The following is a 13,073-nucleotide window of genomic DNA, read 5'->3' on the forward strand; positions in this document are numbered from 1 at the left end:
CAGCTGCTCCTGGCTAGTGTCTGGTCACAGGGAAAGGAAATGGACAAAGTCAAAGTGCGGCACTATAATGTGACAGGGAGGGATGGACTGTGTGTTTACGACATTGATGCTTGGTGCTCACACTCACACACACCATCACATGTCTGCTGTTTACAAGGACCCCGATGCAAATTCAAAACAACTACGTGTTTATGTATATGTCCTATATAAAAAACTGTGTATATATATTCTGTAATTTATGCAGCATGAAGGAGTTTCATTTCCTTATGCAACCCTTTGTTGTATGATGTGTTTTAATGTTGATACTTGGGGCCAAATCAAACCGATTCGTTCTGTCCAGGCCTTTTAACTGCAGACATTTTGACATGTCACTACATGGGTTTAAGTAACACTATTAATAATGGTCTTTGGGATTTCGATTAATTGGAATGGCTTACATGAAAAAACCTATTCAGAACTGAGAAACTGTTAATTTATTAGAGACATCTCTACGTTTACCACTATGGCAATTCAGTCATTCCTCCGTATCTGCCTTCAAACAGGTCTCTCGCCAAAAAAAACTGTCCAATAATTTAGTTATGATAATTTTAACTAGATGGCACTGTGTTCCTGACTGAGATACAGCTGTTTTGGGGCATTGCTGAGTTCACTGAATTTCATTACCTCATGGAAATGGGGTTCATAAAGGCGCTATGGGGGGGTGGGGTTGAATTCATTAATTAGTCGAGGTCCCAACTTAATATTAGACTTGCATAAACCAGGATGAAGATGGCTGTAAGTGGCTAACTGCGTTTCCTTCTTTTCAAAATTCCCCTCTTTCTCATCCCCCTAACTGCCCTTATTACCAGCACTCAGAGGGCAAAATGTAATATTTTGTTCAGTGGTGTCGAAGGTTAATTGTACAGGGTGTGTGTGTGTGTGTGCTTGTGTGTGTGCATTGCTATTCAGCAGTGTAGCTAGCGACGGCACCTGTTTTACATTCAGTGAGAAGCCGTTCTTTCACTGCTGCTTTACTCAAAGTCAGCGCGTCTCTGAACTCTGTCTTCATTTATCTCCGCAGTGTTAGATTCACGGCTGTGACATCATCCTCGGCAACACGCTCACACAAACACACTGCAAACACACACAAACACGAGGGAAAAACGGTGCTTTGTTGTGTATTTGTGTAATTGTTTGTCACTGAGCATTTAAAGGAAGACTGAGAGTCATCCACAGGAACAACATCATTTCTATTTTAAAACTCTAATTACGATTACTTGCTATCTTTTTATGATGTCATTATGTAGCCTAACATATTAAAGGGCAACAACAGATGCACAGGCAACAAAACACAAGCTGTAAGAGAAAATCAGAGAGCATCAGTATAACAGCCGTGCACAGCGTCCAAATAACCACTCAGACAATGGTGACATCATCAGGGTTATTATTTTTAGAAGAGGGCGCCTCAGTGTCATTATACAGTTGAGCAGCACCTCCCCACGCAAACAAAGGTTCACTGTGGAAAATCGGTGGTGTTCTCTGCTTTGGAGTGACTACACCTAGACTGATAATCCTGCTTCCATTCTCTGTTTACACCTCATCAACTACAGCACATCACAATGCACGTACTGTGGAAAGTCCTTTCAGATCGGCATCCTGAGTGTCTAACAGCAGTCTGATCTGAGGAGAGGTAAACGGGTGTTTAAAAGGACATTGTGTCTCTCCTTTCATCACTGACAGACATGACGGATGTACTACTTCATTGAGTCAGAGCAATCCCTATTTTTGCATTTAGAGGCGATGCACTGGGTGTGTGTGTGTGTGTGACTTCTTCTGCTGAAGTATGTGCACTGTACTTTCATTCGTTCATTCATTATTGATCAAATAATCCCCCACAATGTTATATTTTTAAAACGTCTTCCCTAAAACTTGTCCTGCCAAAGTTCACCTCCCTTGTCTGGGTGGTACGGAGTCTAGAGAGCAGCCTGGTGGAATCTGGAGGTCAATGTGAATATTTCTAGTTTCTTTACCCCTGTATTACTTTAAACTGAATATTTTTGGGATTGAGACATTATGAAACATTTGGGGATTTCACCTGGGCTCTGGGAAACACTGATCAACATTTTTCACCATTGTTTAACATTGTATAGCCCCAATAACTGAGCATTTAAACAAGCAAATAATCTACAGATCAACTGGCAATGAAAATGACCTGTAGTTGCAGCCTTATACTGTACTTATAACTACCTAGTTATCTTTCTTATGAGTCCAAACAAACGGGACAGAATTTGGTCTTTAATGAATATATACTGACTGTAGGTTTTACATGTAACTGCTACCGATAACTTTAATTGTAGCCGAACATCTCGTGCAACACTGCACCAGAGTGGACTCCCGTCCTGGTATCCGTGATTGAACTCTCAGATGATGTACCTTTTCTAATTCCTCCCTTCTGAGTTACACTATAAAGCAACTGCATAAGAACAGCCAGTGATGTGTTGAATCTTCTTTATTGGCAGCCTCCATCATCACTTAGATTCCACCTTAACACCAGCCCTGGCACCTGAATAAAGATTTCCTATCATGGAGCTTGAGCACAGGCGCCACGCTCTTAAAATGTGACAAATGCAAATGGGATGAGAGAAATCAAATGTGACTAACGTGTATGGAAACAGAGAAAATCAATTGTCTCCTGAACAAATGGATGAGCTATTAAAATGATTGTGTGCTACAGGAATATATTATCCTCAGCAGCTGCCAGCAGAGGCAACAGCGACTCATATTCCAAGACTGCTTGGCCCGAGACAGCACACACAGAGCTCTCACTAAGGCAATTATATCCACACTCTGCATGAGCTGAACATGTGATTTATCAGCCCGCTCACATAATCATTATAACAAGCATAAAGCATGTAATAGAAATGAGGCTACACAAAGAGAAATGAGTGGAATTTTTTTAAAGTGGACTCGTAGACCAAAAACATGCACCCATGTTGCCAAAGTTAATTTGTCTATTTGTCTTTCAAAAGCGATGGTGCAATGATGCTAAACACTCGGTTTTGAAGCAACAGTACCATTTTTCCAATTTTTAATAACACAAAAGCTTTTGATTTGCACAGAAATTTCAGCTTGGGAGTTAGAGACCAGACTTTGAACTGTTGTTTCAAATCACAATGAAGAGACGCTCCCTTCTCCTGCCCCGTTTGTCTGTGATATTGAGGATAAATAATTAATTATGGCCCTAGATGCCAAATAGACAAGATATGAAACTTTAAAAAAAAAGAAAAAGGCTTTCATGAAACACTTGCATCTGGCTGAAGTTAAGGATAAACAGTTTTTTTTTTCATCATTCTCTGTGGGATAGAGAGTCTTCAATCTATTCATCAGATAATGACAGTCGCTGGGCTTCAAAAACTGAGTGTTAACACTTCAAAACAATCAGAGCATCTTTTCAAGCATGCAAAAAGGTTACGCAGCGTGGAAATAACACAGATTTACTTGTTTTTTTAAAGATTCTGAATTTGCTTTTTGGAATAATTCCCTCAAAATAAACACAGTTGATGAACATGATATCCATACTCAATCTTATTAGCTGGAAGAAAATGTCAAGAAGGAAAGGAGGGCCATCTGCCTTGTAAAAGGGATACATCTCCGCATGATATTGATGGGATTGTAACCTTCTGAAATGACAGGTTTAGTGGAGTCTGGAACGTGGATCTATTAAAATTTTAATAAACTAAATCACAAAAATGGCACTGGCCCACTGCATTGAGTGACCAGTGTCGTTCAGAATGATTGAGGCATCATACTTTCTCCCTGTTTGTCACCGATAAATGTAGGTGTCGGGTTTCAACACTGGTGGGAAATCTTCCCCAAAAAAGGTCACCAGGCAACTAATTGAAATAAAGACTAATTGATTGTCTTTAATCCTCTGAACAGTATTTGTCCAATCATAGATAGAATGGTAAAGCAGATTGGTCAAGGTTTGCGGTTTTCTAGTTAGTTAACTCAACCTTAAAGAGTTAGATAAGTCCGCTATTTTTTTACTCTTGCAAATTTCAAAAACACAAGAGGAAAAATGTAAGGAATGGGTTGAACAGTCTCCGCTTGCTCAAATGTAAGCTACAAAATTAGCATGACTGGCCAAGTAGTTACAGTAGTCGCCTGGTGTTGCTTCCAAGGCCGAAAGGTTGCATATCATTCACTAACTACATTATTATATGTGGTTGTAGTTTGTATGAGATGAAGTCCAATTGAGGATTGGCCCATCCAGTGTGTGGGAACAGATGCTACTAACAGGTGAGAGCAATGCTAGCGGCCTCCTCCTGCTCCCAAGTTTGGGAAAGTCATCTTGAGTCAACATGAAATCCACTCGACACTCAAAGTGAAACATTAAAATACAACCCTGTATTTCTACAGTGAACATTTTGTGAGAAAGGATTAATGTTGCATTTTTCCAAGGCAAACTAGCAGCACTGCCCTGCAGCACAAAGGTGCCACTTTCTTTCTATCAGCACTGACGTAGTATTATGGTATCATGCGCGTAGCCATTAAATGCATATTCAAGACCTTTTGTTCCAGCTACTTCTATTCATACGAGTGTTGTCATTTAAAGGTCCTATTTGTAAGAAAAGTTATTTGTTAACGACATTGTGAAAGTGCAAGACTCGACCAACACAGTAAATTTGCTTGCATAACTTCACCACATTAAGGGAAGCAATGAGCAAAACTGCAGAGTCCTTGTAGATTATCTGTGGATTTGTCTTTACAAGCAACTCTCTTCATATTCACAGTCACAGTCAGTTGATTCATTGGTCATGTAATATATTGATAAGTGATGCTTTAAAGCTGTTTAGTTCTATTATCATTTTATTTGACATTGTAGTATTACTTATGTAAATAAAAGGTCTGAATACCACCACTGTGGCTTTGAGGAAGGGGGTGGGGGTATGTTTTCTCATACGGCTGTAGACAGACAGATATAAAGACATGCACACACAGCTGTGTAGATCGACACACATATGCAAACAGACACACTCAAAGTCACTTGAGACACGAGGCGAGGCGTCAGATTTGGGCATGTGTCCCAAACCGCAGGGAGTCCTTCCAACAGCTTGGCTTATAGATGAAGGTCCCTGCGAGCAAACACATACGGAAATGCACACACACGCGGAAACACAGCAGCACACACACACACACCAGCCTCCTGCTGCCGCTCCTGGCGAGCTATGAGACGTGGCCTGCTGACTAGAGAATAGCAGAATTGTGGGTTTGGGCCATCTGTTGCTGAGACTGATATAGATATCACACACACTCACACACTCACACTAGACACACAGAAAACAAAGACAACATACTCAAAATGCATTCCCAAATTTTGCACGTGCAGATGACTATTACTACCCATTTATAAACCATTGATATACAGTATACTCAACACAATTAACACTGGACCTTTTAAAAATTCTATAAATTGACCGTATAGCAGTACATTATAGTTCAAAATGGTGGAACGTGCTGCGGAAAAAATCTTGATTTGGTACAGCTAGGTGTCTAAGCAGATAGTTCATGCTTTTAGGTTTCAGAACATCCTCTTTATTAATACTGCAGATGTTATTTTTTGTGAAAGGGCTTTGCAAAAAGAGTTGTGTTTATTTTTATGAAGAACAAAACACTGTACAACAGTTCAGCCAGACTGACAATGGGAAGGGCAAAAAGAGACAAGGGTACTGCTAAGCAATACATAAATAAGAAATCAAATTTGATATTATTTATATTATTATAACATTGATATTCCCAAATCGAAGTTACAAATTACATGCTGTTTTTGCATGTACAGCTTTAGTACAGAGCTGTAGTCAGGATGTGTTTCACCGAGCTGAGCATAGACTGGAGGCATGGTGACATGTCAGCCTGTAACTTTGAACTCCCTGTAAAACCACAAACTGCCTTTTATTTTAACTTTTCTTTCTTTAGTATGTCGTATTGTATTTAGCAAATAAGATACACTTTGTAAATAAGTCATTGTAGTCTTGATCTGTGAATACAAAAGGTATTGGCAACAGAGAAAGAAAGAAAGATTATATATTAAGGGAAAATGTAAAATAAAGAAAATATTAATATTTATTATATATAGATTATAAAGACCTTTCCCTCGATAAATGTTTTAGAAAATTAACTCAAACATCTAAGAAATAAAACACTAATTAATCAGAAATGGTGACGATTGTGTTTGTTGTCTTTTAACCCAGAAAACTGCTTCATCTTGTCGTTCTGAGTAAACTGTATATTTGAGAAAAATATTTTTTTATCATCTCAGGCCCAGGTGTTGTTCAGTGCTGGGTGGTATATTTGTTCTCCGCCAGAAGGTTGAAATACCAGCACAGTCCAGTTCTGGAAACGTCTTTATTGCTGAACTTATGATTCCAGTCCTCTCAGAGTCAGAACAATAAAGAGAGTAAACACCAGGAACCAAACAAAACCGGCAGCAGAGACTCAAATAAGGGCCTGGATCAAATTTTATTGACAAGGCTTTCATGCAATTAGGAAAACAGGGATGACCGACACCTGTGAGGACGGTGTGTGAAAGAAAAAGAGGATGATGAGAAGCTGAAAGAAAAAAAGAAAAAAGAAAAGTAAAGCTACTTTCAATTTGCCAGAAGCATCGCAATTATCATCCTCCGTTTTTTGAAGTGCCAAATGGATTTCTCTTCATTCAGTCTTTGAAGGAATCTTTGATTAACATGTTCCATTTAAAAATAAATAAATAAAACACATTGTCTAAAAGTCATTATGTGGTCTGTCATTAAAAACCTTGTGATGTGAACAAAGCTGTCACGGTAATTAACTTCATGATTATCTGCAAAATATAATGGGGAAGAGAAAACACTTTTCTGCCGTGTTTGTATGTTGAGTCAGCACACAATAAACAGATACTCACTGCATGTTTTTCTGCTCAAACAGCAGCCGTTCGCTCACTGTGTTTTATTCATGTAGCCCTGTTGATTTACATAAACCGGCTGCTCTATTGTGTGATGTTGAACACCAACTTTGGGGGTTGTTGCATCCAGGTAAATCCTTAATTAAGTATGGCAAGCTTTACACTGAATGAGAGAACAAAGCCTCATAATACAGTACATACATGCATACATAATACATGATGTGTATGATAGCATTTTTTTTTTTCTGTAAACTTCAAAGAGTTACCTTTCATCAAAGCGATTCAATAACAGTAACCATTCTGTTTTGGGTCATTTATAGACTTGTTTGTGCAAAAGAGGGATGCAATTTGTCCGACTCTTTGATAAATCACTCCCAGTGACATGTCTATGTCAATGCACTGATCTATTAACAACAAGTATAAAGAATAAAAGTAACTTAAAACTTAACTTAAAGCAATGAAAAAGCTGCATCTACAACTTACATTTAAAGACTTCACATGGATCACTGAAGGAATGCACGTGACTTCAAAATAATGACTATGTAATCGTCTTTGTCCCTTTCTTAAAATATTATAAATCAAATCAAAAATCTCTAACTCAGCTTCTTACTGTGAGCGATGGGGTTCTACAAAAGCACACTATCTAAGATAACAGTTTTGCTTATTAAACAACCAAACTGACACGTACTTCTGTCCAACAATCAGGATTTCACAAGATTTGAGTTGGACTGTGAAGACAGTTGGTGGGCCGTTTGGTCACCACACAGTCCTGATGAAGCAGATTAGCTGAGTTCATGAGTAATAAAATAAATATATATTAAAAAAATGCCCATTTTAGCTTTTGATTTGTCCTCATTAAGTCATGAATATTTAATGTTATGGATAAATAGGTGACTTTGAAGCCGGGTTTTTTCGGGGGCTGTAATGCAGAATTCTTAAAGGGGAGCTCGACTGAATTTTGCACATCAAAGTGTGTTTGTAGGTGGCGCAGAGTACAAAGTCATACAGGGCCTAAAGCCTAAAGACTACGAGTTTAAAAATTAAAAAAATTAAAAATTAAAAAAAAGGTTTCCAGACCTTTTAGCCTGCTCCTTATCTCTGCTTTAGGTTTCCAGCTCAGGTTAATTTTAGCTGCCTCTTGCATTATACACTCAAATCTCGGACCGAGCTGTCGGCAGTTGAGATGTATTATGGGTAATGTAGTTGCAGAGTTTTAAAAGGAGAATGTGAAATTCAAATTCAGTTAATATTTCTAGTTGTGCTTTATCGATTTTGAAGCTGTGAATGTTGCAGGCGTACAGTGTGAAACAGGTGGAGTACCGTTTTAGACTTTAATGGTCTTTATTAAAAATTTTCTTCTGCTGTTTTTTTCAAATGAAATAGATTTTGTGGTAATATTTCTTAATTCCCTTTTAAAAACACACATGGCAAATTGTTCCAATGCTCTGTTTTTCACCAGTTCATTTTATCACTGTTAATATGGGAGAGTGTCTGCAGAAATCACTGTAGCTGAGCGACTGACCCAGTTACATCACCATAGTCTGCTATTTCAAATGACAGTCACTGTATGGTGGCACATGGTGGTGTTAATGAGGTTTGACGTCATGATAGCCTTTAAAATACTAACCAACCACTGACCAATGGGAAAATTCCTGACTTTTCTGCAAGTATGTTTTGTTTTTTTTCCCCACTTTGGTGAGGATTCCTGGGAAATACCAAGATCTCAGTTCGATGTATTAAACATGAGTAACAACTGTAAAAATCTGTATTTTGAGCCTGAAGTAAATATATGCTGTATTGCTGCATTACATAACAAGGACTTCTCGTCTCCTGCTTCCAGGTCTTTCTCCAGCCAACCAGACGACAGCGAGGAAGCCAGAGCCAGGTACCTCTACAGGCAGTGGGTGGGACTCGGTTTGACTGACGTCCGTCTGTCCAATCACACAGTTCTGCTCAGCCTGCCTGGTTCCACACCCAACACCATCACCGACAGGTCCAGTCACCAGTGCTTCCTGCCTAACGGGATCCCCTGTGACCAGCGTGGACCGAATGACCTGCCGAAGCAGCGCTTCTCCTACGCGGCCTACTCTGCTGTTGGAAGTCTGCAGGTACTGTACCATCACCCTGTCCTGACATTTCTTAAACCAAAGGTCTCTTCACCCTCCTGGCTGCTGCACTCTTCTCTTGGTCCTCAACACCTTCATATTGTCAGATTGTTCAGGTCCTCAGCCTCCGACCACTGAAGGGCTATCAGTAAAGGTCATAGCTAGAGGTTGTGACTTTAAATGTTACAGCTACTGTAGGCCAACCATAGTTCAAAGTTCCTGGAAGTGCGAAAACATTTCAACACCAATTTTCTTATGTGCTGCAGAGCTTTCAGACGTTATCTGAAGCAGATGTGAACACAAAATCTGCATAAGCTCATTTCATATTTTCAAAAATGAAAACCATGTACTCGTGCATCCTTTCTCCTCAGCGTTAGTCATTACTTGAGCATAGTTGAATCTGAAAAATAATTATTCTTCAAGCAAATAACAGCTTTATAAGCTGGGAGCAGACTTGGGGTTGGGGGGTGGGTAGAGCACCACTGGAGTCATGTCCCTTGGTTACCCCTGAAATCCAGTCAGAGCATGTTCCAGCACCAAAACAGAAATCTTTAAAAAACATCCTTTTAAACAGCTTGACTGTTTAATTTATGTTGCAGTTTCTGTAAAAAAAGGCAAAGACATTCAATAAAAATGCTTCATGCTGCAACTTTACAGAGAGAGCTGAAGGTGACTGAACTAAAAAAGAGCGATGTCAACCTGAGGTGAGCCGTGGCTCTGCACTGAGACCTGTGGACAAAGTGGAGTATAAATAAATACCCTCTCCCTGACAGCACACTGCATCACACCATTTGCTTCTTTTCTGACTAAAATACCTGCTTCTACTACGTGTCATCCTGAATTCAGATGCAAGAATTAAACATGTTTATTACAGTGTCTCTCACTGTGGGTGTAAAAGTAGTTTACACCCACAATGAACTCTTTTATACCATCAGGGCCACGTCTGAAATACAGAAAAGCTCCCACGGCTGACATCTGAAGAGATTAATACATTATTGGAAACGTTCATTCATCACACAGGAAAGAACAAATATTTAATGAGGTTATTGTTAACGATGTCTTCCAGCAACTTGATGCATCAAGTTCAGTCTGATTGAACTCAGCAGGTGACGATGACTGACTGATAGATCTCACTGAACAGAGCAGGATATCACAATGTAATGAAAAAAAACAGTGTAATCAGCCACAGTAACTGGACCTGCATCGAACAGCATTATATTTCTGTGTCTTTGTTTTCACCTGTGGCATTTGGAGCAGTTGAATCATTGTTTGCTTAACATTTCCCCTCGATAGACCTTTCACACTGTCAACAGGAAATGTTAAGGAGTCATATCAGACTCTCAACAGCACTCAAACATTCAAACAAAAGGCTCACCATGCCCCCCAGTCCAAGGCCATTTTAGAGGGTGATGTTGCATAGAGCCTATGCTCTGGTCAGGTTTAGGCAAAGAGATTGTGTTTTGGCTTAAAATACCTGTATCTGGGGTGCTCAGTTGGTAGAGCATCCACCCCAAAGTACAGAGACTGTGGGTTTGATTCCAGCCTGTGGCTTTCTGCTGCATGTCACCCCCGACACCCTCATCCCATTCCCGGTGTCTCTTCAGTTATGCTATCAAATAAAGCCACGGAAAAACAGCAAAAAAAACAGTTTCTGTCGCCACAAACATGGACAGAAAATGTCCTGACGTCTCATTAAAAACAAGCAGTGGTTTCATGCTTACAAAAAACACCACCGCAAACAGTGGTCATCGTCTTGGCAACTGTTCTGAGCTGTCACATCCCCAACGGCATTATGTGAGGGTGATATGACACATATTGTAGAAATGTCAATTATTGCACATATGACTCATACAAATTTGAACTTATCTCCAGTTTGCAGGAATGTAAACCATCATGAATCATACACCTTTCCACATTACAAACCGATATGTTATGAAGAAAAACTCTTAACTTTAAAATGCATCTCTACATATAACACAAATGTGCATTATAAAAATTAGAAACCATATATTCACAGGGTTTAAGTGGGTCATACTCAAGAGGATCATTGTTCTTATAGATGGTACAAGGGTGCCTCAGGCCTTTTCTTGCAGACAAGAGGTGGTTCACACACATTATACATTATACGAAGATAAAAATAGACTTTGTGATTAGAACAACAACAGAGAAATTCAAAGCTGAAATGGAAAAAAAACATGGTACTTGCTTTTTCTGCATTGTATCATGCTAGATGCACTGTAAATCTTTTCCGTCATCCTTCAGCAGTGTGAAGGTTAATGGAAGTCATTATGCATGTAGTTTGCACATGCTAGCCAGCAGATGCACACACACACACACACACACACACACACACACACACACAAAGAAATACAGTCACTATTTTTAGAGGGTTTTACTTTTCTGTATCCCTGGAGCAGAAAAAAGGGGTTGAAGGAGACGCTTGTTATTCCCTTGAGCTGCAGCCGGCCTGAGGGCAGATGAAAAGTTGGAGTGATTCTGTGAATACCAAGTTTTCTTCCTCTTTTCTCTCCCTCCCTCTCTCCTCGTTCTCCTTTCTCCACTTTGCTCGATCCATCCAGCTGTCCACTCGTCGTAGTCTACCCAAAGGGAGGGTCACAGTCATCCATCACTAGATTATTTCTTAGCCCCGTTCCTGCACGCTGCCTTGAATTAAGCGGCAGTTTGCCGGATCTAAACATGGCTTTCAGACAATTAAATATGGCGTTTGTGATGGATGGATGGCGGCCCAGAGCAAGTATACCAGGCTAATAAGTCCTGCTGTTGGTGGCACTGTTTCGCTGGTGCTGCAGGAACTATGCTCTGACACACATACGTGCACACAAAAGAAAGATTAAAAGATCAAATCAGAAGATTGTAGTGTTTTCTCAATGTGTGACGGACAAATATTATGTGACCATGCTTGTTGTACGCAATATCGCGATATGCAAATTGTAATAAAAAACAAAATGGAGGATAAAAGATATAATACACACATTTTATACTTATAATAGAGACAGACTTGTGAGGTAGAAATTATAATTTAGCTGCAATTAAGGAGGAGAGGAGAATTTCTTAAAAAAGCTACCAAAATAAAGTTATTTATCAACAACTGGAACTTAATTCTTCATATATGTTGGATTGTTATGCACCGTTATATATTAGGTCCTTTCTAGGAAATTGCAAGGAAGTATGAGACTAGCTAAATAAAGTGATGGCAATTATTTTATAAATTCTCCATGCCCACAGTTACGAGCAGTAAATGCTGAACAGTGTAAAGGGGATTTGGCATTTTTTGCCAAGTTGCCCATAAATGGTTAAACAGGGGCTCAGTCACTGAGAATGATGGATTTGTGGTTATCTTTCTCTATGATACAAGAAAAAAACAGTACTAGTAATGACAGAGTAGGATGTGGAAAAAGACACCAGAGACAGACCCAGTTATCAGAGGAGCCATTGTAAAGAACACACTGAGAAAATACAAGAGCAGCATCCCGGGAGGCATCAACATATACACAAAGTACAACAAATCCTCCTGGCACTGTACTCATTCACCAGAGGGTGTTATCCATCAAGTGAAGCGAGAGATCAGCCTCCCTGTGGAGCCATGGGGACCATCTGGTCACAACTGGAAGGACAAGATGAGGTAACCACTAATCACCATGCAGATTTGAATCAGTCCGCTCAGTTCAGTTTAAAGATTCATTATCAATTCAGGTTTTTTTCTTAAATTAAGCAGTCACATCACTGTTCAAATGGACTTCATTCAGCAGTGGGTGAACGCGGACTGTCCAATCTGTTGACAGTCCAAGCTGTAACTTCAGTTCAGCATAAAACTTTCACTGTCTTTTAATAATCTTTTCATGAGGAAGTAGTCACGGCTGACCTGACAACGATGTGCTCAGTCATCAGTGAGGGCACCAAGCTACTGATCAGTGTTTGAAGATCAATTGATAAAGATGTGTTGGTACATGTACTGAACACCACTAGCAAGGCCATATAAGATCATATAAAACAGAACCATGATGAAGTTGGTACAGTACGTAAATGTA

General features: G+C 39.6%; 1 protein-coding gene across 8 annotated transcripts in view; it reads left to right on the plus strand.

Annotated features, from left to right (window-relative positions):
* The window catches only part of naaladl2 (N-acetylated alpha-linked acidic dipeptidase like 2), a 445,610-nt gene that overhangs the window by 233,144 nt on the left and 199,393 nt on the right, over window positions 1–13,073 (plus strand). For all 8 annotated transcript variants that reach the window (XM_084354597.1, XM_084354602.1, XM_084354598.1 and 5 more), the window contains one exon: window positions 8,760–9,027. In XM_084354597.1, coding sequence (XP_084210723.1) covers window positions 8,760–9,027 — 268 coding nt within the window. The remainder of the gene's footprint in view (window positions 1–8,759; window positions 9,028–13,073) is intronic.

The sequence above is a fragment of the Pagrus pagrus genome (assembly GCF_965226575.1).
Source record: "Pagrus pagrus genome assembly, chromosome: 6".
NCBI classification, from domain to species: domain Eukaryota; kingdom Metazoa; phylum Chordata; class Actinopteri; order Spariformes; family Sparidae; genus Pagrus; species Pagrus pagrus.